The following is a 24628-nucleotide window of genomic DNA, read 5'->3' as shown; positions in this document are numbered from 1 at the left end:
TTAACCCAGGCACCGCCCACTCTAGACCCCGCCCACCGCCTTTGACCACGCCCCTTGGCTCAAACCAGGAAGCCCTGTGGCCCCGCCCACAGTAAGCCCCGCCCTTCACCCCATTACCGCCACCCTTATTACGCAAAGCCCCGCCCACAGTCTTTGGCCACACCCCCTAGAGCCACCGACAACCATATATGGACAAAGCCACGCCCCTACGTTTATTAACCCCGCCCCTTCCGCCCCCGCGCCGCGGCCACGCCCCCTTCCTCACCGCCCGCCGCCGGGAAGAGCGCGGGGGCGCTTTAATGGGCGGGGACGAGCTGTGCTGCGGGGGCGGGGCTTGGGTTAGGGGCGGGGCTCTGCGTGGGGGCGGGGCTTGGCGTCGCCCCGCCCCTCTCGGCCAGCAGCGCGTCCAGCTCTCCGCGCATGCGCTCTAGCGCCGCCGCCATGTCACGCAGGGCCGCGGCCTGCTCCTCTTCGCGGCGCCGCGCCTGCCCCGCCTGCCGGGAGTACTCGAGGTAGAGGCACAGCCCCCCCACGCCGAACACGATGGCTTCCCCCAGTAGCTCGGCCCCCAGCTCGGCCGCCGCCTCCTCGTTCAGCGGTTTGACGGCGGCGCCGCGGAAGCCCATGATCCGCATCTTGGCGCGCATCTCCACCCAGTGGTACACTGCGGGCCGCCAGACATCACCGCTCGTCCCGTTCGCTCGTCTCCTCGCGGATGCCGCCTCCCCGTCTCTCATTGGCCCCCGGCGCTGTCACTCACCGCCCTCCCTTCCGATCTGCCCTCCCATTGGCCGTTGCCCCACCCGCGCCCCGCCCACCGTTGGCCCCTCAGCCCCTCCCGCCCTCGTCTCCCTGAGCCCGCCCTCAGCGCGCTCCCATTGGCCGCCTCCCTACCGCCTCGCCCTCCCATTGGCTATAGCGTTTCACCTCAGCCCCTCCCTCAGCTTCCGCCCTTCTCTCCCCTATTCCCGCCCCCTTCTCTCTCCCATTGGCCGCCTCCCACCCACCTCGCCCTCCCATTGGCCGCCCCCCTTCCCTTCGCCTCCTCCCGCCTTTTCCCCCCCGATCCCGCCCCCTCTCCCTTCCCATTGGCCAGCTCTCCCCAGCGCTTCGCCCTCCCATTGGCCGCCCCCCTTCCCCTCGGCGCTCACGCTGTGCAGGCGGCAGGCAGATGTAGGTCCGGAAGAAGGGGCTGGCGCGGGCCCCGGCCTTGATGCGGGCGGCCAGCGGGCGGCTGAGCTGGCGGGCGCCGAGGGTCAGCAGCTTGGCGATGGGGAAGGCGCCCGCCACCATCGTCCGAACGCCGGATGATGACGTCAGAGCCGCGCGACTCCGCGGGCGGGGCGGGGCTACGCGGTGGTCACGCCCCGCCCCCTTCTAGGCCACGCCCCTTTCTGTGTCCCGCCCCGCCCGTAGGGATTGGCCGCCACTTAGCCACGCCCCCAGCTAGGCTCCGCCAATAGGCTGCCTTTCCTGCGCTCTGCCACGCCCACACGGGTTAGGCCACGCCCACGGGTGCGGTCCGGCCCGGCGTTAACCCGTTGAGTGCCGGATTGAATTGAGAGCGCAGCCACAGTGGGGAGGCGGAGTTATGTAAATGAGGTGGGATGTGACGGGTGGGGAGGAGAGGGGCGGAGCCTTAGGGTGGGTGTTAAGTGGGCAATGGGGTCAGTGGGAGCAATGGGGTCAATGAGGGTCAATGGGGTCAAGGGGGAACAATGGAGTCTATGAGAGTCAGTGGGGGACAAAGGGGTCAATGGGGTCAATGAGGGTCAATGGGGCCAAGGGGGAACAATGGGGTCTATGAGGGTCAATGGGGTCAATGAGGTCAATGGGGTCAATGGGGAACAATGGAGTCAATGGGGATTGATGGGGTCAATGAGGGACAATGAGGATCAATGGGGGGGGGTCAGTGGGGCCAGTGGGGTCAACAGGGATCAGTGGGGTCAGTGAGGGTCAGTGGGGACAATGGAGTCATTAGGGACCCATGGGAGACCATGGGGTCAACGAGGGTCAATGGAGAACAATGGGATCAATGAGGGACAGTGGGGGCCAATGGGGTCAGTGGGGAACAATGGGGTGAGTGGAAGACAGTGGGGTCAATGGAAGACAATGGGGTCGGATTGGACGATGGGGGGCAATAGAGGGGCCATGGGGCAGTTGTGGGTGATGGGGGGCTGTGGCGTTAATTAATGGGATCACTGGGGGCAATGGGGGTAATTGGGGGACCGTGGAATAGTGGGGGGCAATAGGGGGGTCTGTGGGATCAATGGGGGCAACAGGTTAAAGGGGGGCAATAGGGGCCTATGGGGCAATTAGGGGGTAATAGGGTAATGGGGGGGCTTTGGGACAGTGGGGCACAATGGGGTGATATGGGGCAAAGGAGGCAATGGGGGACAATATGGGCAATAGAGGGGCTGGGGCAATGGGGCAATGAGGGGCATTAAGGGGGTTGTGGGATCAATGGGGCAGTGGGGGGGCAATGGGGGATAATGGGGGGCAGTAGGGAGACTTTGGGGCAAGGAGGGGCAATGGGGGCAATAGGGGGGCTGTGGGATTAGGGGGCAATAGGGGGATGGAGGCAATAAGGGGGCTGTGGGGGGCAATAGGGGACAATGGGGGCAATAGGGAGGCAATGGGGTAATGTGGGGCAGTGGGGGGGCAATGAGAGGGCTGTGGGATTAATAGGATCATGGGGGGCAGTAGGGGGGCAGTGGGGGTAATGGGGACAATAGGGGGATGGGGGCAATAAGGGGGTGTGGGGGGCAATAGGGGACTATGGGGTCAGTGGGACAATGGGGGGCAATAGGGTTAATGAAGTCATGGGGGGGCAATAGGGGGGCAATAGGGCAATGAGGGGGCATTGGGGTCATGGGGGGGGGCGTGGGGGGGTCCAACCTAAGGGGGGTTGGGGGGATAATGGTGGGGGGCGATAGTGGGGTGTGGGGGGGGGCATAGGGGAATTTGGGGGGGGGGTGGATTTGGGGGGAGGCAAATCTGGTGCCCCCCCCACACCCCCACAGTGCCCCCCCCCCCCCCTTTGCCCCCGCCCTTCCTGGGGGCGGTGCCGTTGGATTCAGTGGCTGTGCCCCCCCCCGCCCCCCCCCTTCTCTCTCCCCCCCCCCTTTCACCCCATAAGGGCGAAGAGGAGCCCCGAACTGAGCCGGTACCGACGGACCGGGGGGGTGTTGGGGAGGGGGGGGGGCACAGTGTGTGTGTCTCTGGGGGGGGGGGGGGCATCGTGGGGGGCAGCGCATGGTGGGGTGGGGGGGGGCAATGGGATGGGGGAGGCACCGTGGGGGGGGCACTTTGGAAGGGGGGGGAGTGTGGGGGAGGGACTGTGGGGTAGGGATAAAAAAGGGGGGGGGGGGCACAGGGAGGGGGGGGGTTGTTTGTATCGCTTCATCCCCTCCCCCCCGACGGCTGCACGTTGTGAATTGGGGGGGGGGGGGGGGTCCCATAGAGATCGCTTTGTTATTATGGGGGGGGGTGGATTATGGGGTGGGGGGTGTATATGGGGTGTAAGGGGGGGGGGGGTCTTGATCCTGTGCCCCCCCCACCCCCAACCCCCCCCTCCCGCCCCGTCGGTGCCTCCCGGCGGCTCCGTGGTAACGAAACGCGTCAAAGCGCTCCGGGAGTGATTGGGGGGGGGGGGGGGGGGGTGTTAAAAGGTTTAAGGGGGGGGGGGGGGGCGCGGCGCCTTTAAGAGCGGAGCCCACACCGGGGGGACGCGGGGGGGGGGGGGGGATGATTTTACGCCCCCCCCCCCATCCAATTGCAGGAGGTACCGTCGGTATCATGGGACCCCCCCTCCTCCGCCGGGTCCTGCGTGGGGCGGAGGTGAGAACCCCTTACCTGCCCCCCCCCACCCCTCCCCTCCTCATTATCACCGGGACCCCCCCAGGACGCCCCCAAAGACTCCCCCCGACCCCCCCCCCCCCCCCCCAAGGTTTCCAGGACCCCCCCCGCCCTCATCACCCCCACATCTCCTATCCTCAACTGCCCCCCCATTACCACTGGGACCCCCCCAGAATCCCCCCCAAGTCCTCCTGGGACCCCCCCCCGACCCCCTCCATCCCCCCCCCCCCCTTCCGACAGGCACCCCCCCAGGAGCCCCCCACACCCCTCAGCCCCCATCCCCAAATCCCCCCCTGCCCTTTTACCACCCCACCCCCCACCCCAAGACCCCCCCAGACCCTCCATCCCCTCCCCCATTACCTTTGGGACCCCCCAGGACCCCCCCCCCCCATTGCCCCACAGGGTGATGGGGACAGTGACCCACAGGGTGGGTGACCCTGGGGTGTGTGACACCGGGTGGCACTGGGGGGGGGGGGGGGTTGGTTGTCCCCATAATTATGTCCCCATGATGTCCCCATAATGATGTCCCCTCAATGATGTCCCCATAATGTCCCCACGATGTCCCCATGATGTCCCCATAATGATGTCCCCATAATGATGTCCTCATAACGATGTCCCCGTGATGATGTCCCCAAGATGATATCCCTATAAAGATGCCCCCATGGCGGTGTCCCCATAACGATGTCCCCATGGCGGTGTCCCCACAGTGTCCCCCTGGTGATGTCCCCATAACAATGTCCCCATGATGTCCCCACGATGTCCCCATGGCGGTGTCCCCATGGTGATGTCCCCATAACGATGTCCCCATGATGTCCCCATGATGTCCCCATGGTGATGTCCCCATAACGATGTCCCCATGGCGATGTCCCCATAACGATGTCCCCATGGCGGTGTCCCCACAGTGATGTCCCCGTGGTGGTGTCCCCATGGCGGTGTCCCCACGGCGGTGTCCCCATAACGATGTCCCCATGATGTCCCCATGGTGATGTCCCCATAACGATGTCCCCACGGCGATGTCCCCCGTGGCGGTGTCCCCACAATGCCCCCCCACCCGCTGTCCCCATGCAGGGTGAGCGCTCAGCCGCAGCCACATTGGCCGCCTGGCAGCAGTACCGCCACGCCTGCGAGCTGCGCCTCCTCCACGACCCCCCGGCCCCCGGTGAGCGCAGTGGGGTGTGGGGGGGGGGGACACAATGGGGACCCCCCTCTGACCCCCCCCCATCAAATCAGGGCCCGTCTGCAACCGCAGCTTTGACATGTATGTGTGCTGGGGGGACGCGGCGCCCAACAGCACCGCCACCTCCCCGTGCCCGTGGTACCTCCCGTGGCACCACCGAGGTAAGGATGGGGGCACCGGGATGGGGGGGGGGGTGGGATGGGGTACCGGGGGAGGGGGGGGGGGGCGGTGGCGGTGACGCGGTGGTGGCGGCAGTGCAGGGCGGGGTGGTGGTCCGGCGCTGTGGCCCCGACGGGCAGTGGGTGACGGACGGCAGCGGGCGGCCCTGGAGGGACCATTCGCAGTGCGAGGATACGGAGCAGGAGACGCCGCTGCAGGTGGGCGCTGGCGCGGCGCCATATGGGGCGATACGGCGCGATATGGCACGATATGGCACGATATGGCACGATACAGCATGATATGGCACGATATGGCATGATATGGCATGATACGGCATGATACAGCACAATATGGTATGATACAGCATGATATGGCACGATATGGCATGATATGGCACGATATGGCATGATAGGGCACAATACAGCATGATATGGCACGATATGGCATGATATGTCATGATACGGCACGATATGGCACAATATGGCACGATGTGGCACGATACAGCATGATATGGCATGATATGGCACGATATGTCATGATATGGCACGATATGGCATCATATGTCACGATACGGCATGATATGTCATGATACGGCATGATATGGCACGATATGGCATGATATGTCATGATACGGCATGATATGGCATGATATGGCATGATATGTCACAATATGGCACAATATAGCATGATATGGTATGATATGGCACGATACGGCATGACATGTCACGATATGGCACGATATGTCATGATATAGCATGATACGGCAATGATATGTCACGATATGTCACCGTACGATACAATACAGCACGATATGGCACGATATGTCACGATACAGCATGATATGTCATGATACGTCACGATATGGCATGATGATATGTCACGATACAGCATGATATATCACGATATGTCACGATACGGCACGATATATCGCGATATATCACGATACGGCATGATATATCGCGATCCTCCACGCCCCCACATTATTGTCCCCACGTCCTCATATTGTCCCCATGTCCCCACTCTGTCCCCACATCCTCCCATCCCCACACTGTCCCCCCATCTCCGTATTGTCCCCACATCCCCCCACCCCCATTCTGTCCCCGTGTCCCCATTCTGTCCCCACGTCCCCCCATCCCCACATTGTCCCCCCATCCCCACACTGTCCCTCCATCCCCGTATTGTCCCCACATCCCCCCACCCCCATCTGTCCCCCTGTCCCCCCTCTGTCCCCGCGTCCCCCCATCCCCACGCTGTCCCCACATCCCCACACTGTCCCCATGTCCCCACACTGTCCCCACATCCCCCCACCCCCATTCTGTCCCCGTGTCCCCATTCTGTCCCCCCATCCCCCCATCCCCATACTGTCCCCATGTCCCCGTATTGTCCCCACATCCCCCCACCCCCATCTGTCCCCATGTCTCCCCTCTGTCCCCACGTCCCCCCGCCCCACACAGCGGCAGGCCTGGCTGCTGGAGCAGTTCCGCCTGGTGTACACCGTGGGTTACTCCGTGTCCCTCATCTCCCTTCTCCTCGCCCTCCTCCTGCTGCTGCTCTTCAGGTATGGGCACCCATGGGTGCTTATGGGGCACCCTTGGGTGCTGTGGGGTGCTTATGGGGCTGGGCATTATAGGAACACCCATAGGTGGGATGGGGCACCCATGGGTGCTGTGGGGTGCTTATGGGGATGAGCTCTGCGGGAGCAGCCATAGGTGCTGTGGGGCACCCCTGGATTCTGTGGGGTGCCTTTGGGGCCGAGCATTATAGGAGCAGCCATAGGTGATATGGGGCACCCTTGGGTGCTGTGGGGCACCCCTGGGTGCTGCAGGGGACCTGTGGGTGCTGTAGGGTGCCTATGGGGGGCTGAGCACTACGTGAGCACGCATGGGTGCCCCATAGCACCTATGGGGTTGAGCACTTTTGGAGCACCCATAGGTGCTATGGGGCACCCATGGGTGCTGCCCTGACCCTCCTCCTCCTCCTGCTCTTCAGGTACGGCATCGCGATCACCTATAGGCGCAGTGGGGCACCTATGGGCTCGATCACCATCGGAGCACCCATGGGTGCTGCGGGGCACCCATGGGTGCTGCCCGGGGGTCCCTCCGCCCCCACAGGCGCCTGCGGTGCACCCGTAACTACATCCACGCCAACCTGTTCCTGTCCTTCGTGCTGCGGGCCGGCGCCATTTTGACACGGGACGCTCTGCTGCACCGCCATCTGCGGCCCGGGACCACCGACCCACTGCAGGTCCTCAGCCAGGAGGTGGGTGTCTTTGGGGGGGGCGCACACCGAGGGTGGGGGGCACCGAAGGTTGGGATGACCCACGGTGGGAGGAACTCCAAATATGGGGCCACCAAGGGTTGGGGTCACGAAGAATGGAGGCGTGGAAGAGTGGAGGAACCCGTGGGTTGGGTTATCCAAGGTTTGGGGTCAGCAAGGGTTGGGGTCAGCAAGGGTTGGGTTATCCAAGGTTTGGGGTCACCAAGGATTGGGGTCAGCAAGGGTTGGGGTCAGCAAGAGTTGGGTTATCCAAGGTTTGGGGTCACCAAGTTTTGGGGTCACCAAGGGTTGGGTTATCCAAGGTTTGGGGTCACCAAGGATTGGGGTCAGCAAGGGTTGGGGTCAGCAAGAGTTGGGTTATCCAAGGTTTGGGGTCACCAAGGTTTGGGGTCACCAAGGGTTGGGGTCAGCAAGGGTTGGGGTCAGCAAGGGTTGGGGTCAGCAAGAGTTGGGTTATCCAAGGTTTGGGGTCACGAAGGGTTGGGGTCACACAAAATGGCGTCACAGTATTGATGCCATTATGATGAGGTCACCGTGACATCGGTGCCACCATGTTGATGCCGCCATCTTGGTTCCACCATATTGATGCCGCCATCTTGGTTCCACCACCCCAATGACGCCACCACGTTGGTTCCACCACATTGCTTCCACCCCAATGCCATCAACGCCACCGCGACCGTCCCACTCCAACACCACCGCCCCCACCACCATGACCACCACGCCGGTGCCACCCCGCTGTCCCCGCTGTCCCCACAGGCGGTGGCCGGGTGCCGGCTGGCGCAGGCACTGACGCAGTACTGCGTCGGGGCCAACTACGGGTGGCTGCTGGCTGAGGGGCTGTTCCTGCACAAGCTGCTGGTCCTCGCCACCTTCTCGGGTGACCGCTGCCTGCCCGCCTTCCTGCTGCTCGGATGGGGTGAGGTGGCCCCGTGGCCCCACATCCCCATGTCCCCATGTCCCCAGTCCCATATCTGATGTCCCCATCCAATGTCCCCATCCAGTGTCCCATGTCCTCATACCCATGTCCCCATCCATTGTCCCCATCCAACATCCCATGTCCCCATCCAATGTCCCATGTCTTCATCCCCATGTCCCCATCCATTGTCCCCATCCAACATCCCATGTCCCCATCCAATGTCCCATGTCTTCATCCCCATGTCCCCATCCAATGTCCCCATCCAACATCCCATGTCCCTCTTCCAGTGTCCCCATCCATTGTCCCCATCTGACATCGCATGTCCCCATCCAACATCCCATGTCCCCATCCAACATCCCATGTCCCTCTTCCCGTGTCCCCATCCTTGTGTCCCCCTACAGTGTCCCCCTCCAACATCCCATGTCCCCACCCCATGTCCCCATCCAGTTTTACCATCCCCATGGCCCCATGTCCCCGTCCCCATCCCCATGTGTCCTCAACTCCGTCCACATATCCCCAACCCCATCCTCCTATCCCCAACCCCATCCCCATGTCCCCAACCCCATGTCCATGTCCCCAACCCCATCCTCCTATCCCCAACCCCATGTCCATGTCCCCAACCCCATCCTCCTATCCCCAACCCCATCCCCATGTCCCCAATCCCATGTCCCATATCCCCAACCCCATCCTCCTATCCCCAACCCCATGTCCATGTCCCCAACCCCATGTCCCCAACCCCATGTCCATGTCCCCAACCCCACCCCATGACCCCAACCCCACCCCCATATCCCCACCCCCATCCCCATGTCCCCAACCCCATGTCCCATATCCCCAACCCCATCCTCCTATCCCCAACCCCACCCCATGTCCCCAACCCCATGTCCATGTCCCCAACCCCATCCTCCTATCCCCAACCCCATCCTCCTATCCCCAACCCCACCCCATGTCCCCAACCCTGCTCCCAATTCCCCAACTCCATGTCCCCAACCTCACGTCCCCATGTCCCCATCCCCACCCCCACGTCCCCAACCCCGTGCCCCCAACCTGACCCCACAGGAGCCCCCGTGCTCTTCGTGGTGCCGTGGGTGGTGGTGCGTTACCTCTACGAGAACGAGGGGTGAGTCCCCCCATCCCCCCTCCCCATTCTGCCCCATATTGGGGACACCGCTGTCCCCAATGGTGTTGGGGACACCGCTGAGCCTTGTCCCCATATGTAGGTGCTGGGAGAGGAACGAGAAGGCGGCGGTGTGGTGGATCATCCGCTGCCCCATCCTGATGGCCGTGGCGGTGGGTGACATGGGGGTGGGTGGGTGACACGTGGGGGGGCGGGGGGGAGGTGACACGTGGGGTGACCCCTCCTGTCCCCAACCTGGTGATGCCGCAGGTGAATTTCGTGGTGTTCGTGCGCATCGTCCGCATCCTGGTGGCCAAAGTGAGGGCGCATCAGGTGGCCCGAGGGGACTGCAGGGTCAGGTGGGGACACAGGGGGACGCTGGGGGGGCGTGGGGTTAAAGGGGGGCATGGGGACAATGGGGGGCACTGGGGGATGTGGGGACACAGGGACAATGGGGGATGTGGGGGCACTGGGGGATGTGAGGACATGGGGACAATGGGGGACATGGGGGTAACTGGGGGACATATGTGGGGGCGCTGGGGGATGTGGGGGCTCTGGGATGTGCATGGGGACATGGGGACACTGAGGGACATGGGAGCATTGTGGGCACGGGGACGCGGGGCTGTGCGTGAAGTGTGTCCCCATCCGCATCCCATCCATGTCCCATCCGTGTCCCCATCCCTACATTGTCCCCCTCCATGTCCCCATCCCATCCATGTCCCCATCCATGTCCCCATCCATGTCCCCATCCTATCCACGTCCCCTCCATGTCCTCATCCCATCCATGTCCCCATCCCCATCCACTCCCCACTCCACACCCCCCCACATCCCCACCCTATCCCCACATATATACCCTCCCCCCCCCCCAATTTTACAATTTTATATCCCCCCCCCCCAACCCCCCAGGTTGGCCAAGTCAACCCTGACGCTGATCCCCCTGCTGGGGGTGCACGAGGCCGCGTTCGCTCTGCTGGCGGAGGAGCGGGCGGGGGGCACCGTGCGCCTCGTGAGGCTCTTCCTGCAGCTGCTGCTGTCCTCCTGCCAGGTGGGGGGCGGGGGGGGGGGGAGGATGGGGGGGTTTGGGGGGGGGTTTAGGGGGGGCCGAGGGGGTGGGGGTGTCTATGGGGGGGTAGCGGTGTCTATGGGGGATGTGGGGGGCTGGGGGGTGTCTATGGGGGATGTGGGGGGGTGGGGGTGTCTATGGGGGGGGTCTTTGGGGGCGGAGGGGTGGGGGGTGTCTATGGGGGGGGTGGGGATGTCTATGGGTGGTGTGGGGGGTGTCTATGGGGGATGTGTGGGGGTGAGGGGTGTCTATAGGGGGGGTGGGGGTGTCTATGGGGGATGTGGGGGGTTGGGGGGGTCTATGGGGGGCAGGGGGTGTGGAGGGTGTGGGGGGGTGGGGGGGGGGGGTCTTGGGGGGTCCTGGAGGGGAAATGGGGGGGTGATGGGGGGACATGGAGGGGTCATGGGGGTGCAATGGGGGAAATGGGGTGGAGGGGGGGGGATGTGGGGGGTGTTGGAGGTCAATGGGGGAAGGAGGGGTGCAGGGGGGGTATGGGGGTGCAATGGGGGTTGTGTGTGTGTGGGGGGGGGGGGTCTTGTGGGGCAATGGGGGTCCATGGGGGGATGTAAGGAGGGGCGCCATGTCCAGCTGCCCCCCCAAACCCCCCCGGTGCCCCCTCCCAGGGCCTCATTGTCAGCGTCCTCTACTGCTTCGTCAACAAGGAGGTGCGTGTCACGACATGGGGCCGTATGTCGCGACATGGGGGCACGTATCGTGACATGTGGCTGTATATCGCGACACGTGGCAATGTGTTGTGATGGTGATGTATCGTGACATACGGCGTGCCGTGCTCTGCTGGGCCATGTTGTGACATATCGCGACATATCGCGACGCTCCGGGCTGCGCTGTGCGTGGCAGTGGTGTGACGTTGCAGTGTGTCGCGATTTGTCGTGATATGATGCGACGTGTTGTGACGTGTCGCGATAGATCGTGGTACATCGTGCTACGTCGTGATATCTCATGATGGGTCATGGTGCGGGGCGAGCTGTCGCGATATATCGCGATATGTCATGCCAAACGATGTGGGGTGGTGTGCTGTGGTGCCCTGTGTCATGTCGTGACATGTCGTGATGTGTTGTAAGAGGTCACGATATGGCATGATGTGTTGTGCTGTGCTGTGTCGCGGTGCGGTGTGGTATGGCACGACAGCTGATCTGTCGCGATATGTCGCCACGTGTCACGTCATGTCGCGATATGACACGACGTGTTGCATCAGGTTGTGTTGAGCCACGCGATGTGTCAGAATATGTCGCAGTCTGTCGCCATGTCATGACATGGCGCGTCGCGTTGGGTTGTGTCGAGACGCGATATGTTGCGATACATCACGATATGTCACAGTATATCGCGATATGTCGCGATATGTCACCTCGTGTCACGTCGTGTCGTGATACGATGTGTTGTGTTGCACTGTGTCGCGTTGTGCCATGCGATACGTCGCGATACGTCGCGATATGTCGCCGTGTGTTGTGTCATATCGTGCTATGGCATGACATGTTGCATCGGGCTGTGTTGTGCCATGCGATACGTCGCGATATGTCGCGATATGTCGCGATGTGTTGCGATATGTCGCGATATGACCTTGTGCCCCCCCCCAGGTGCAGGCGGAAGTGCGCCGCGGGTGGCAACGGTGCCGCTTGGCCACCTCCTGCCCACCCCACACCGCTCGCGGACCCCCCCGTGGACCCCCCCGGCGCCCCAACCGCTACGTGGCCGTGGGGGGGGCACACCCCCACCCCACACCCCAGGACCCCGCGGGGCACCCTCTGGCTGAGAGCTGCTGCTGAGTGGCCGGGGGGAGGGAGGGGGAGGGGGGCAATGATTTTGGGATCTGGGGGGGGGGGGGGGTCCTAAAACCTGTGAGGATGTGGGGGGGGGGGTCATCAATACCTTTGGGTTCCGGGGGAATTATGTGACACTTTTGGGGTCTGGGGGGGGTCCCCATTGCCACTGTGGATTTGGGGGGGGGTTCCCAAGGTGTCTGGGGGGGGCGTCTCTGGTATCTGTAGGGGTTTGGTGGGGGTCCTCAATACCTTTGGGTGCTGGGGGTTGTTCCCCAATATCTTTGGTGTCTGGGGTGGTCTGTGACACTTTTGGGGTGTGGAGGGGGTGTCCCAAATGCCATAATGGGTTTGGAGGGGGTTCCCAAGGCCTTTGGGGGGGCTGTCTCTGGCATTGGTAGGGGTTTGAGGGGGGGGGGATCCATAACACCTGTGGGAGTTTGGGGGGGATCACCAATGCCTTTGGGGTCTGGGGGGGGTCTGTGACACTTTTGGGTCCTGGGTGGGTCCCCATTGCCATTGTGGGTTTGGGGGCAGCCCACAATGGCCACAAGGGGGGGGGGTCCCTGACACCTTTGTGGGTTTGGGGGGGGGGGGGGGGGTGGTCCCCAGTACTGGGGGGTTTCTGGGGATATCCTGAAACCTTTGGGGACCCTTGAGGGGGTCCCCAGTGCTTTTGGGTATTGGGAAGGGGGGACTATGGGGGGGTCTCTGACACCTTTTGGGTCTGGGGTTGGTCCCCTATACCTTTGGGGTTTGTTTTGGGGGGGGGCCTATGGCATGTTTGGATTCTGGGGGGGGGGGTCCCTGATTTCTTTAGGCTCTGGGGAGGGGGAGGGGGGTCCACAATGCTTTATGGGATCTGGGGAGGGTGGGGGGGGGTCTCGGTTATTTTACATGTAGGGAAAAAACCTTTGTGCCCCCCCACCCCAAAAGAAGAACACGTGACAGCCTTCAGTGCCTTCGTGTGACGTCACGTGCGTACGCCTTTGGGGGGAGGGAGGGGGAGCGATTTCGTGGCCCTTTTTCGTGCCCCCCACCGCTGTGGACTACAACTCCCAGAATTCTTTGCTACGCGCATGCGTAGAGTCGGCGACCAACACGGCGCACGCGTAGGGTCAGCGGGCAGCACCACGCATGCGCAGAGGTAGAGCGGAGGACTCGGTATCCCGTCGTGCACCGCGGCGCCGCGCAGGCGCGTTGAGCGCGGCGCTGCGCGCATGCGCAGAGCGGCACCCCGGAAGCGGCGCGGGGAGAGAGGCGGAGCGGCCGCGCCCGGCACCTGCCCGGTGAGCGGGGCCGGGCCGGGGGGAGGGCGGGGCCGGGGGTGGGGGCGGCACGGAGACAGCACCGAGGAACGGGGAGCGACCGGGGGGGGCGGGTTGGGGGGGTCCCGGGATCTTTTCGCGGTGTTTGAGGGCTTGCGGGGGAGGGTGAGGCCTAGTGAGGCCTGCTAGGCCTCGAGGCCTGGCCCTTGTTGGTGGGGGGGGATGTAGTGTGGGTTTGGGGTGCGCTGTCGCGCGTGGGATCCTCGCGGGGACCTGGGGGAGGGCCACGCCCCTCGTCTTGGCCACGCCCCCTTTGTGTGACCACGCCCATTTGTTTGGCCACGCCCCCTCGTGCGGCTCCGCTCCGCAGGCCGCGCTGCCGCCGCCGCCGTCCATATATGGGCATGGCCCGAACGCCGCGCGCTGATTGGCCGCGGGCAAACGACGGCGGTTAAAGGGGCCACGCCCTCTGCCCGGTGGGCCCCACCCGAGCGGTGTGCGACGCCGCTTTAAGGGGGGGGTTGGCCACGCCCACAGCGCTAAGCCCCGCCCATTTCTTCGGGCATCGCAGGGACAGAAGCGCGCAGTGCGGGTGAGGGGCGGGGCCTGGGGGGGCACAGGTGGGAGGGGGCGGGGCACAGGTGGGAGGGGGCGGGGCTTAGGGAGGGGCGGGGCCTGAGAGGTGGTTGAGGGTCCCTATGGTGTCCCCTGCAGCCCCTGTGGTGTCCGTATGGTGACCCCCTCCCACTGCTCTGCTGTCCCCATGGTATCCCCCCCCACCCCTATGGTGTCCCTGCGTTGTTCCCATCCCATCCCCTCACCCCCACATTGTCCCCATTTCTGTCTCTTTTGATACCATTCATACCCCCCCTCCCTCCCCCCCGGCCCTATTGATGTCCTTATAGTGTCCCCATCCCATCCCCGTAATGTCCACATTACATCCCATAATGTCCCTACGCTGTCCCCATCCCACTCCCTTTGCCATCCCACTGAAGCCCCCACACCGTCCCCACCAGCCCCATTAATGTCCGTTCCTCCTCCCCATGCCATCCCCACCAACATCCCCATCCCAATCCCAACCCCATGCTGTCCCTGCCAGCCCCATTAATGTCCCCATACTGTCTCCCTCAGCCCCATTATGTTCCCGTGATGTCCTCATTGCCATCCCCATTAACATTCCCACTCTGTCCCCACCAATCCTATAATGTCCCCATACTGTGTCCTCCAGCCCCGTTAGTGCCCCCATCCTCTCCCCACTTATGTCTTCATCCCATCCTCATACCATCCCCATTCGTGTCCCCATGATGTCCCCATTAATGCCCCCATCCCCATCAATGTCCTCATTCTATCCCCATCCCATCTCTGTCCCAACCCCATTGGTGTCCCCATCCCATCCTCACACCATCTCCATTAATGTCCCCAATGATTTCTCCATCCCATCCCCATCCCAATCTCTCTGATGTCCCCATCCCATTGTTCCCATCCCACCCCCATTGATATCCCCACCCCATCCCCATCCCAAATGTCCCCATCCCATCCCCGCTAACGTCCCCATCCCATCCCAATCAACATCCTCATCCCATTCCCATCCCACCCCCACTGATCCCACCCCCATCCCATCCCCACTAACATCCCTGTCCCACCCCCATCCCAAATGTCCCCATCCTCTCTGCGGGGCCGCGCTGACACCCCCATCTCTCCTCAGGCCGGCCCCCCGCCGCTCTGCCATGCAGCCCTGATGGAGCCCAACGCCTTCCCCCACCTCCAGCTCTGGTGTCCCCGTCCCTTCGGCACCTACACCCAGAATAAGCCATGCCCCGTCCCTGTCCCCACCCGGAAGCCGTGCCGACCCCCCGAAGACCCCCCAGACGCCCGCGGACCCTCCGAGAACACCCCCCCCCCTCTCCCCGCCGCGCCGGCAGAGGAAGGCCGCGTGTTGCTGGACACGTGGTACGTCATCAAACCAGGCAACACCAAAGAGAAGGTGGCGTTTTTCGTGGCCCACCAATGCGGCGGCGCCGGCGGCCGCGCCAACGCCATGAAGGTGAAAGGCAACTGGGGCAGCGAGAGCTCCAAAGCCAAACGGCGCCGGCGTTGCCACCAGCCCGGTAAGACCCCCCACCACGAGGGGGATGGTGAAGCCCCGGACCCTCTCTCGGTAGCCGAAATGGTGGCGTTGGTGGAGCAACGGGCGGCGTTGGCCGTGCAGAGCTTGATGGAGGTGAACGGCGATGCCAAAGGGCCGCCGGCACCGCCGGGCGCCGACTGCAGCCGCGTGGCCGAGGCCGTGGCACACTTTGAGTCACGGCAACGGGCTGGCGGGCGGCACAACGGGCTGTGCCACCCCAGTGGTGACTGCAGCAGCACCACGGCGGCGACGGCGACGGCGACACCGGGCGAAGTACGCATCGCCTTCCGCATCTCCAGCGCTCGCGACGGCCGCGCCAACACCGCATCTGGAGAGCCGGCGAGCGCCGGCGGCCGGCCCGGTTGTGTGTTCATGGGTGGAGGTGGTGGCACCCGAGCCAAGGACAAGATCACCTGCGATCTGTATCAGCTCATCAGCCCGTCCCGTGATCAGCTCCCCACCAACGTTGAGTTCCTGTTGGCCAACGCGGCGCCCAGCGGTGACCGCGATGGTGCCGACGTGGCCGTGCCGTGCGGCGAAGGGGCGGTGGGCAGCAGCAAGGGGGATGGCCCCGAGGGGTCGGTGGGGGAAACGGCCGCGGCGGCGGCGCGGGACTGCGTGTCTGGCTTCCACGTGGACGTGGTGGTGACGGGAGTGGTGGATCAGTGCGTCTTCTTCGGCAAGGACAGCGCCAAGAAGGTGAAGGAGGAGACGGTGAGGTTGGCGGCACCGCAGGAGGAGCCACCGCCGCCGGGACAGCTCTTCCTCCTACCCGGTGCTGAGGACACGACCCAAAAGGGGCCGGGGATGGAGGCACCGGAGGAGAATCCGTCCACCGTGGCCGACCCGTCGCTGTGCCGGCTGTACCGGCACGTGTCGCACGACTTCTTGGAGATCCGCTTCAAGATCCAGCGGCTGCTGGAGCCACGGCAGTACATGTTGCTGCTTCCTGAGCACGTGATGGTGAAGATCTTCAGCTACCTGCCCACCCAGACCCTGGCGGCCCTCAAATGTTCCTGCCACTACTTCAAATCCATCATCGAGACGTTCGGGGTGCAAGCCACCGACTCGCGCTGGAACCGCGACCCGCTGTACCGCGACGATCCCTGCAAGCAGTGCAAGAAGCACTATGAGAAGGGGGACGTGTCGCTGTGCCGATGGCACCCCAAGCCCTACCACCATGACCTGCCTTACGGCCGTTCCTACTGGATGTGCTGCCGTCGGCCCGATAAGGAAGCGCCCGGCTGCCGCGTGGGGCTGCACGACAACAACTGGGTGCACCCGGCGGCACGCCGCGATGATGGCAGGTGAAGGGACGTGGGGACACGGCGCCGGATCCCCCCCAAAATGGTGGGGGAGGAGGGAGGGAGGGGGTGGGGGGAGGGAAGCAGAGGATGGGGAGGAAAAGAAGTGGAGAAAAAAGCTGAGAAAAGAAGAAAAAATGGAAAGAAGCGGCGGTCAGATGGTTGGTTGGGTGGTTGGGTGGGCGGTTGGTTGGGTGGTTGGTTATTGGTTGGCTATTTGGATGGTCTGTTGGATGGTTGGTTGGTTGGTTGGATGGCTGGGTGGGAGATTGGGTGGTTGGATGGGTGGTTGGGTGGTTGGTTGATTGGTTGGCTAGTTGGATGGTCTGTCAGATGGTCTGTTGGATGGTTGGTTGGGTGGATGGTTGGTTGATTGAATGGTTGGGTGATTGGATGGTTGGTTGGGTGGTTGGATGGTTGGATGGGTGGTTCAGTGGTTGGGTGGTTGCATGATTGGTTGATTGGATGGTTAGTTGATTGGTTGGCCAGTTGGATGGTCTGTCAGATGGTCGGTTGGGTGGTTGGCTGGATGGTGGGTTGGTTGGGTGGTTGCTTGGATGGTTGGATGGATGGTTGGGTGGTTGGTCAGTCAGATGGTGGGGTAGTTGGTTGGTTGGATGGTGGGTTGTTCAGATGGTCGGATGGTTGGTTGGTGTTGGCGCCGTGGGGTGTGGGGGTGGGCTGTTTTGGGGTGATAGAGCTCTCTCTGGGGTGTTGATCCCCGAACAGGGACACAGCTCCATGGAGGTGGTGACACATTGCAGAGTGATGTCCCCATGGAGGTGGTGGCAATGGGGTGATGTCCTCATGGAGAGTGGTGGCAGTGGGGTGACGTCCCCATGGAGGGTGACATCTCTCTGGAGGAGGGTGGTGAGACCTTCTGGAGTGATGTCCCCATGGAGAGTGGGGCACTGGGGTGACAGCCCCATGGAGTACAACAGAGTCCTGCCAGGGACAGTGTCCCCATCCGGGACATCCCACTGGGGTGACGTCCCCATCCACGTCAACGTTCTGAGCCGGAGCGACGTCTTCAACTGGGGTGCCATCCTGCTCCAAGGTGACATCCCACCTGGAATGAGCCCACATCCGGGGTGACATCGGTGCTCTGGGTGGCATCGTGGTTGGCAGTGACATTCCACAGGGGTGACATCCCACAAAAGTGACATCCCATAAAGGTGACATCCTACAGAGGTGACATCCCATTGAGGTGACATCCCGTTGGTGTGACATCCCACCAAGGTGACATCCCATAAAGGTGACATCCCATAAGGGTGTCATCCCGTAGAGGTGACAACGATAACATCCCGTCGGGTGACGTCTCAAGAGTGACATCCCTCTGCGCATGCGCACACGCCCGGCCTCTCCCCACACCACCACGCATGCGCACCTCCTCCACGGCCCTGCCATCAAGCCCCGCCCCCCGCCCAATCAGCACTGCCTTCGTCCCTTAGCCCCGCCCACCACGCAAACCACGCCCCCTTCGGGCCCCGCCCCCCGCGCCATGCGGAAGGGCTCCGGGGGGTCGCGGCGCTCCCGCGGGGCCGCGGGTTCGGGTCCCGGTCCGGGCGCGGTGCAGTTGGGGGTCCCGGGATCGGTTTTGGGGTTCCCCCCCCGTACCCGGAGGTGCCCACGGCCATTTCTGCCCCTCGTGGCCGTGGCGGCGGCCGCTGCCATTCTGTACGCGGCGTGGCCCGGGGCGGAGCGGAGCGGAGGAGGAGAAGGAGGAGGAGAAGCGGTGAGAAGGAATTTGGGGGGGGGGGGTCCTAGGATGGATGGATGGGTGGGTGGATGGATGGAGGGGGGCACAGGGACCTCAGCCCCCCCCATAAGGCACCTCAGCCCCTCTTGGTTCCCCCATTGTCCCCCATTCCCCCATTGTCCCCCATAGGTGGGTCCCCCCCCCGCCCCCCCCATGGCACTCCCAACCCCATGGATGTCCCCAAGGTACCCCAAGACCCCCGGGGTCACACAGACCCCCCTCCAAGGACCCCGGACCCCTTAGAGCAACCCCAGGCTCCCTCCAGGACCCCAGACCCCTTCTAATGCCACCCGAAGGACCCCAGACCCCTTATAACTCCCCCCCCTCCCATCCAGGGACCCCAGACCCCTTATAACCCCCCCCAAAAGGACCCCAACCCCATGGGAGGACCACCACCATCCCGTCCTACCCAAACACTGACACCCCCCCCTCCCCCCTTCAACCTCACAGCAGCCCCCCCGGCTCCGCCCCCTCCCCCCATCCGAAAAGCACCTCCGGACCCTCCTGGGGGGGCTGTCCCCCCCCCGCCTATGGGATGCCCTCCTGCATCCCCTCCTACGGGAACGGCCACCAGGCAGCGCTGGGAGCCGAGCCGTGCGCCAGGTGGGTCCCCATGTGTGTCCCCCCCCCCCCAGCCCCCCCTCCCCATGTGTCACCTCTGTGTCCCCTCTGTGTCACCCCATCCCAATGTTGCCCCCATGTGTCACTCATCCGTCTCTGTGTCACCCATGCCTGTCTCACCCCCTGTCCCACTGTGTCACCCCTCCCCATGTCACCCCACTGTCCCCACATCACCCCTCCCCATGTCACCCCTATCCCCATGTCCCCCATCCCCATGTCACCCCCTTGTCCCCATGTCCCCCATCCCCATGTCACCCCACTGTCCCCACATCACCCATCCCCATGTCACTCTATTGTCCCCATGTCCCCCACCCCCATGTCACCCCCATCCCCATGTCCCCCATCCCCATGTCACCCCACTGTCCCCACATCACCCATCTTCATGTCACCCATGTCCCCCATCTCCATGTCACCCCTGTCCCTGTGTCCCCCCATCCCCATGTCACCCCTATCCCCATGTCCCCCATCCCCATGTCACCCCACTGTCCCCACATCACTCATCCCCATGTCCCCCCCTGTCCCTGTGTCTCCCATCCCCATGTCACCCCACTGTCCCCACATCACCCCTCCCCATGTCACCCCATTGTCCCCATGTCCCCCACCCCTATGTCACCGCACTGTCCCCACATCACTCATCCCCATGTCCCCCCTTGACACCGTGTCCCCCACCCCCATGTCACCCCCATCCCCATGTCACCCCACTGTCCCCACATCACCCCTCCCCATGTCACCCCATTGTCCCTGTGTCCCCCACCCCCATGTCACCGCACTGTCCCCACCTCACCCCCCTTGTCCCCCTGTCCCCCGCAGCACATCACCACGCACCTATCAGCGCTGAGTGCCGGCTGGCACCTGGACCTCGACACCTTTGCAGCCCCCACCCCCCGTGGGACGGTGACCTTCTCCAACCTGGTGGCCACGCTGTCCCCCTCCGCCCCCCTCCGCCTGGCCCTGGCGTGTCACTACGACACCAAAGTCCTGATGTCACCTCCAGCTGCTGCTGCTGCTCCTTTCATCGGGGCCACCGACTCAGCCGTGCCCTGCGCCATGCTGATGGAGGTGGCAGCTGCCCTGGATGGGCCCCTGCGGAGCGCCAAGGAGGGGGTGGGTGGGTGCTGGGACCCCCCCCCCCCCCCGGTACCCCCCCTTCCCTTCCCCCTAACTTGGGACAGATGGGTCGCCTCATGGGATGCCCCATGGTGGGACTTCGGGGTCCCTCCTGGTCCCTCCTGACCCCCTCTGTGGATGTCTGGACCCCCCCATGGGTCATCTGAGACCCCCAAGATGTCACCTGAGTCCCTCCTGACCCCCCCTTGGACACCTGGACTCCCCCATAGGACAGCTGAATCTCTCCTGACCCCCCCTTGGACCCCTGGCCCCCCACATGGGACACCTGGAACCCTCCTGACCCCCCCAGGGTCACCTGGACCACCCCATAGGACAGCTGGGTCCCTCCTGACCCCCTCTGTGGATGTCTGGACCCCCCCGTGGGTCATCTGGGACCCCCAAGATGTCACCTGAGTCCCTCCTGATCCCCCCTTGGACATCTGGACTCCCCTATGGGTCACCTGGCTCCTTCCTGACCCCCCAGGATCACCTGGGCCCCCCCATGGAACACCTGGATCCCTCCTGATCCCTCCATATACCACCTGGGTCCCTCCTTACCTCCCCATGAAACACCTGGGCCTCCCATGGGACACCTGGAACCCTTCTGACCCCCCCCGGGACCCCTGGACCCCTCCATGGGACACCTGGAACCCTTCTGACCCCCCCCAGGACCCCTGGACCCCTCCATGGGACACCTGGAACCCTCCTGATCCCCCTCATACACCACCAGGATCCCTCCTGACCCCCCAGGGCCACCTGGACCCCCCCCCCATGGAACACCTGGATCCCTCCTGACCCCCCCATATGCCACATGGGTCCATCCTGACCCCCTCCTGAGACACCTGGACCCACACAGCCATTGATGTCCCCCCAACTTTAGGATGCAGAGGTGACACTGCAGCTGCTGTTCCTGGATGGAGAAGAGGCCTTTGAGGAATGGAGTGCCACCGACTCTCTGTACGGCGCCCGGCACCTCGCGGCACGCATGGCGGCCACCCGGCACGGTGCCCATGGCACGCAGCTCAGCACCATGGTGAGCATCCCCAGCACGGCTGGTGGGGTCATGATGGGCTGGTGGCATCGTGGTGGCGTGGTGGTGACCCAACTGGGGTGGTCCCATGGTACCCAGAGGTGGTAACATGATGGTGACCCAACTGGGGTGGTCCCGTGGTGCCCAGAGGTGGTGGCATTGTGGTGATGTGGTGGTGACCCAACTGGCGTGGTCCCATGGTGCCCAGACATGGTGGCATGGTGGTGACCCAACTGGGAATGATCATGGAGACTTAGTGGTGGTGACCCAACTGGGGTGGTCCCATGGTACCCAGAGGTGGTGACATGTCCAGGATGGTCCTCCCACCACCACAATGACCCAACTGGGTCGGTCCAAGAGGACCTGATGATGGTGTCCCCATGTCCCCGTGCTCATGCTGATATCCCCATGGCTACACTGATGTCCCCGTGTCCCCTTTCGTGGTGTCCCCAGAGCCTTCTGGTGCTGCTGGACCTGCTGGGTGCACAGAACCCCGCCATCCACAGCCACTTCCCCCAAACCCACCACTGGTTCCTGCGCCTCGTGGCCATCGGTGCGTGCGGGGACATGGGGTGACCATGGGGGACACTGTGGGGACACGGGGATGTGGGGTGATGGGTTGGGATGGGGTTGGGACTGGGATGGAGACAGGGAATGGGTATGATGTGGGGTTGGGGGCACGGGGACCGTGGGGATGGGGACATGGGATGGGGTTGAAGGAATGGGGACGTGGTGTGGGTAGGACATGGGGTTGGGGACGTGGGGACGTGGAGTTGGGGACATGGGGGGCAAGGAGATGGGACGAGGACATGGAGTTGGGGGCTCGGACAGGGATGGGATGGGGGGACGGGGCTGGGACAAAGGGATTGGGATGGGACTGGGAACACAGGGATGGGGACGGGGATGTCACAGGGGGCTCTGCCCACTCCTGTCCTCTCTGTGTCACCCTCCATGTCCCCCCCCCCCCCGCCACCTCCCCCATGCAGAGAAGCGTCTGCGGCGCCTGGGGCTGCTCCATGCCTCCCCCCACGACCAACCCTTCTTCAGGCTCAGCCCGGCCCCGGGGTCGGTGGAGGATGACCACATCCCCTTCCTGCAGCGTGGTAACGTCCCCATGTCCCCACATCCCCCCCCATCCCCAAATCCCCGTGTCCCCATGTCCCTAAATTCCCATATCCTCGTGTCCCCATGTCCCCCCATACTCAAATCCCATATCCCACGTCCCTGTATCCCCATATCCCACTTCTATGTGACCTCTACGCCCCCCCACCCCCATATCCCACGTCCCCATGTCCCCAGGTCTCCACCATCCCCCATTGCACAGAGTTCACCCCCATGCTCTGATGTCCCCCCGTGTCCCCCACAGGTGTCCCCGTGCTGCACCTCATCCCCCTGCCCTTCCCGTGGGTCTGGCACACAGCCGAGGACAACAAGGACAACCTACACCCTCCCACCATAGAGGACCTCTGCAAGATCCTCACTGCCTTTGTGGCTGAATTCCTGCAGCTCTGAGCCCCCCGTGTCACACGTTGCCCCCCGTGTCACCCCCAGTCTGAGCCAGCCGGGGTGCTGGGACGACCCCTGGGTGTGCTGGGAGCCACCAATAAAGTCTGTGGGGTCTGGCGTTGTGTCCTGTGCTGTCACCCACTGTGGGGACATCGATGGGGTCAACCATGGGGGCACTGATGGGGACCAGTGATGGGGGCACCCATGGGGACGCCTGGGGGGATAACAATGGGGACACCCATGGGGCCCACCAATGGAAATGGTGATGGAGACATTGATGGGGACACCTATGGGGACAACCCTGGAGAAACCCATGGGGACACCTATGGGGGCAACCATAGGGACATGGATGGGGACATTGATGGAGACCAGCGATGGAGACACCCATGGGGACACCTATGGGGTCCACCAATGGATCTGAGATGTCTACAGGGATGCAAAGAATGGGGCACTGCGGACAATTAAGGCCGTGGGGCTTAACGAGCATCTCGTTACGTTGGGTTTCCCAGGGAGAAAATCAGTGAAGGTGACATTGTGTTGAGTTGAGAACCATCGTCGGATGGAGATAACGTTGAGTTGAAGACCAGCAACACAACGGATGTGGCACTGTTGAGTTGAGGACCACCAACCCATGGAGGTGACGTTGTGTTGAGTTGGGAACCATCATCAGATGGAGATGACGTTGAGTTGAGGACCACCAACCCAATGGGGGTGATGTTGTGTTGAGCTGAGGACCACCGATCAATGAAGGTGACATTGCACTGAGGACCACCGACCCATGAAGATGACATCACGTGGAGTTGACACTGCATATTCCTGACCCCAAACATGGTGCCCACCTCCCTTTGCCACCACCCCTTGAAACAAAAGGAACATTTCACCCCACCATCACAACAACGCACCCATCCATCAGTTACGTTACACTTCATGCAGTGCTATGGACAGAAATTGGTGTCACACCGCCTGCAGATGTGGTGTCACGGTGAGATACGGCGGCACGCCCCGGGACGAAGGAGCTTTTATCATCATTCTTAATACATTGATCACCAACACTAAAAGGAGAGGGGGAAAAAATAACCCCTTGAGCTACGGCAGGCGTTTCCAACAGAGCAACAAAACAACCAAAAAAAGGAAACAGTGGGACACGTTTCAGCCATTTGGAGGAATTTTTACAGCTTTAGGAAGAACGAACGTGGGAGGCTTCTTCCTGCCCAGAGGTAAATCTGATTATTGAGAATAAGAGGTTTCTCAATTAACAGCTGTTACAGAGCCAACAGTCATAGAATTAGAATACACCGAGCATGGAGGAACCCATTGGGACCATTGAGTCCAACCCATGGATCATCCCAAGCTGGGAGGAACCCATAAAGGTCATTGAGTCCAACCCATGGAGCATCCCAAGCTGGGAGGAACCCATAAAGGTCATTGAGTCCAACCCATGGAGAATCCCAGGCTGGGAGGAACGCATTGGGACCATTGAGTCCAACCCATGGATCATCCCAAGCTGGGAGGAACCCATCAGGACCACTGAGTCCAACCCATGGAGCATCCCAAGCTGGGAGG

General features: G+C 63.1%; 4 protein-coding genes across 5 annotated transcripts; 3 read left to right on the top strand and 1 right to left on the bottom strand.

Moving 5' to 3' along the window:
• Positions 1–187: 187 nt before the first annotated feature.
• Positions 188–1326, bottom strand: OPA3 (optic atrophy 3 (autosomal recessive, with chorea and spastic paraplegia)). The gene is made up of 2 exons (XM_015302721.4): positions 1152–1326; positions 188–664 (listed from the first exon to the last, which is right to left on the bottom strand). Exons 1-2 carry the CDS (start codon positions 1291–1293, stop codon positions 297–299), a joined length of 510 nt encoding a protein of 169 aa, XP_015158207.2. The 5' UTR covers positions 1294–1326; the 3' UTR covers positions 188–296.
• Positions 433–12381, top strand: GIPR (gastric inhibitory polypeptide receptor). The gene is made up of 15 exons (XM_025144504.3): positions 433–1644; positions 3140–3166; positions 3782–3840; positions 4927–5017; positions 5089–5196; positions 5291–5412; positions 6649–6752; positions 7306–7453; positions 8228–8387; positions 9444–9504; positions 9605–9674; positions 9772–9860; positions 10408–10546; positions 11188–11229; positions 12160–12381. Exons 3-15 carry the CDS (start codon positions 3799–3801, stop codon positions 12346–12348), a joined length of 1365 nt encoding a protein of 454 aa, XP_025000272.2. The 5' UTR covers positions 433–1644; positions 3140–3166; positions 3782–3798; the 3' UTR covers positions 12349–12381.
• Positions 12382–13558: 1177 nt separating this feature from the next.
• Positions 13559–17186, top strand: FBXO46 (F-box protein 46). Its single transcript, XM_015302719.4, has 2 exons — positions 13559–13631; positions 15316–17186. The coding sequence occupies exons 1-2, from the start codon at positions 13563–13565 to the stop codon at positions 17047–17049; spliced, it is 1803 nt and encodes a 600-aa protein (XP_015158205.3). The 5' UTR covers positions 13559–13562; the 3' UTR covers positions 17050–17186.
• Positions 17187–18540: 1354 nt separating this feature from the next.
• On the top strand, positions 18541–23182 carry QPCTL (glutaminyl-peptide cyclotransferase like). 2 transcript variants are annotated; one of them, XM_015302717.4, is made up of 7 exons: positions 18541–18777; positions 19252–19404; positions 20233–20526; positions 21410–21562; positions 22013–22112; positions 22546–22662; positions 22926–23182. In XM_015302717.4, the coding sequence occupies exons 1-7, from the start codon at positions 18544–18546 to the stop codon at positions 23069–23071; spliced, it is 1197 nt and encodes a 398-aa protein (XP_015158203.2). In that variant the 5' UTR covers positions 18541–18543; the 3' UTR covers positions 23072–23182. The 2 variants fall into 2 exon arrangements, with proteins under 2 accessions (XP_015158203.2, XP_015158204.2); XM_015302718.4 differs by lacking the exon at positions 22013–22112.
• Positions 23183–24628: the final 1446 nt, after the last annotated feature.

This window comes from Gallus gallus, chromosome 38, assembly GCF_016699485.2.
Source record: "Gallus gallus isolate bGalGal1 chromosome 38, bGalGal1.mat.broiler.GRCg7b, whole genome shotgun sequence".
Lineage (NCBI taxonomy): Eukaryota > Metazoa > Chordata > Aves > Galliformes > Phasianidae > Gallus > Gallus gallus.
The sequence above is the reverse complement of the archived record's forward strand: the minus strand, read 5'-3'. Positions and strand labels throughout refer to the sequence as shown.

Bases quoted from the DNA above. Each gene is read 5' to 3' on its own strand.
- FBXO46 (XM_015302719.4), top strand. From the start codon at position 13,563: ATGCGCAGAGCGGCACCCCGGAAGCGGCGCGGGGAGAGAGGCGGAGCG. The intron at 13,632-15,315 runs GTGAGCGGGGCC...ATCTCTCCTCAG, and splicing joins CCGCGCCCGGCACCTGCCCG to GCCGGCCCCCCGCCGCTCTG.
- GIPR (XM_025144504.3), top strand. From the start codon at position 3,799: ATGGGACCCCCCCTCCTCCGCCGGGTCCTGCGTGGGGCGGAG. The intron at 5,413-6,648 runs GTGGGCGCTGGC...CGCCCCACACAG, and splicing joins AGCAGGAGACGCCGCTGCAG to CGGCAGGCCTGGCTGCTGGA. The intron at 10,547-11,187 runs GTGGGGGGCGGG...GCCCCCTCCCAG, and splicing joins TGCTGCTGTCCTCCTGCCAG to GGCCTCATTGTCAGCGTCCT.
- QPCTL (XM_015302717.4), top strand. From the start codon at position 18,544: ATGCGGAAGGGCTCCGGGGGGTCGCGGCGCTCCCGCGGGGCCGCGGGT. The intron at 19,405-20,232 runs GTGGGTCCCCAT...TGTCCCCCGCAG, and splicing joins GGAGCCGAGCCGTGCGCCAG to CACATCACCACGCACCTATC. The intron at 22,663-22,925 runs GTAACGTCCCCA...TGTCCCCCACAG, and splicing joins CATCCCCTTCCTGCAGCGTG to GTGTCCCCGTGCTGCACCTC.
- OPA3 (XM_015302721.4), bottom strand. From the start codon at position 1,293: ATGGTGGCGGGCGCCTTCCCCATCGCCAAGCTGCTGACCCTCGGCGCC. The intron at 665-1,151 runs GTGAGCGCCGAG...GGCGGCCCGCAG, and splicing joins CTGCCTGCCGCCTGCACAGC to TGTACCACTGGGTGGAGATG.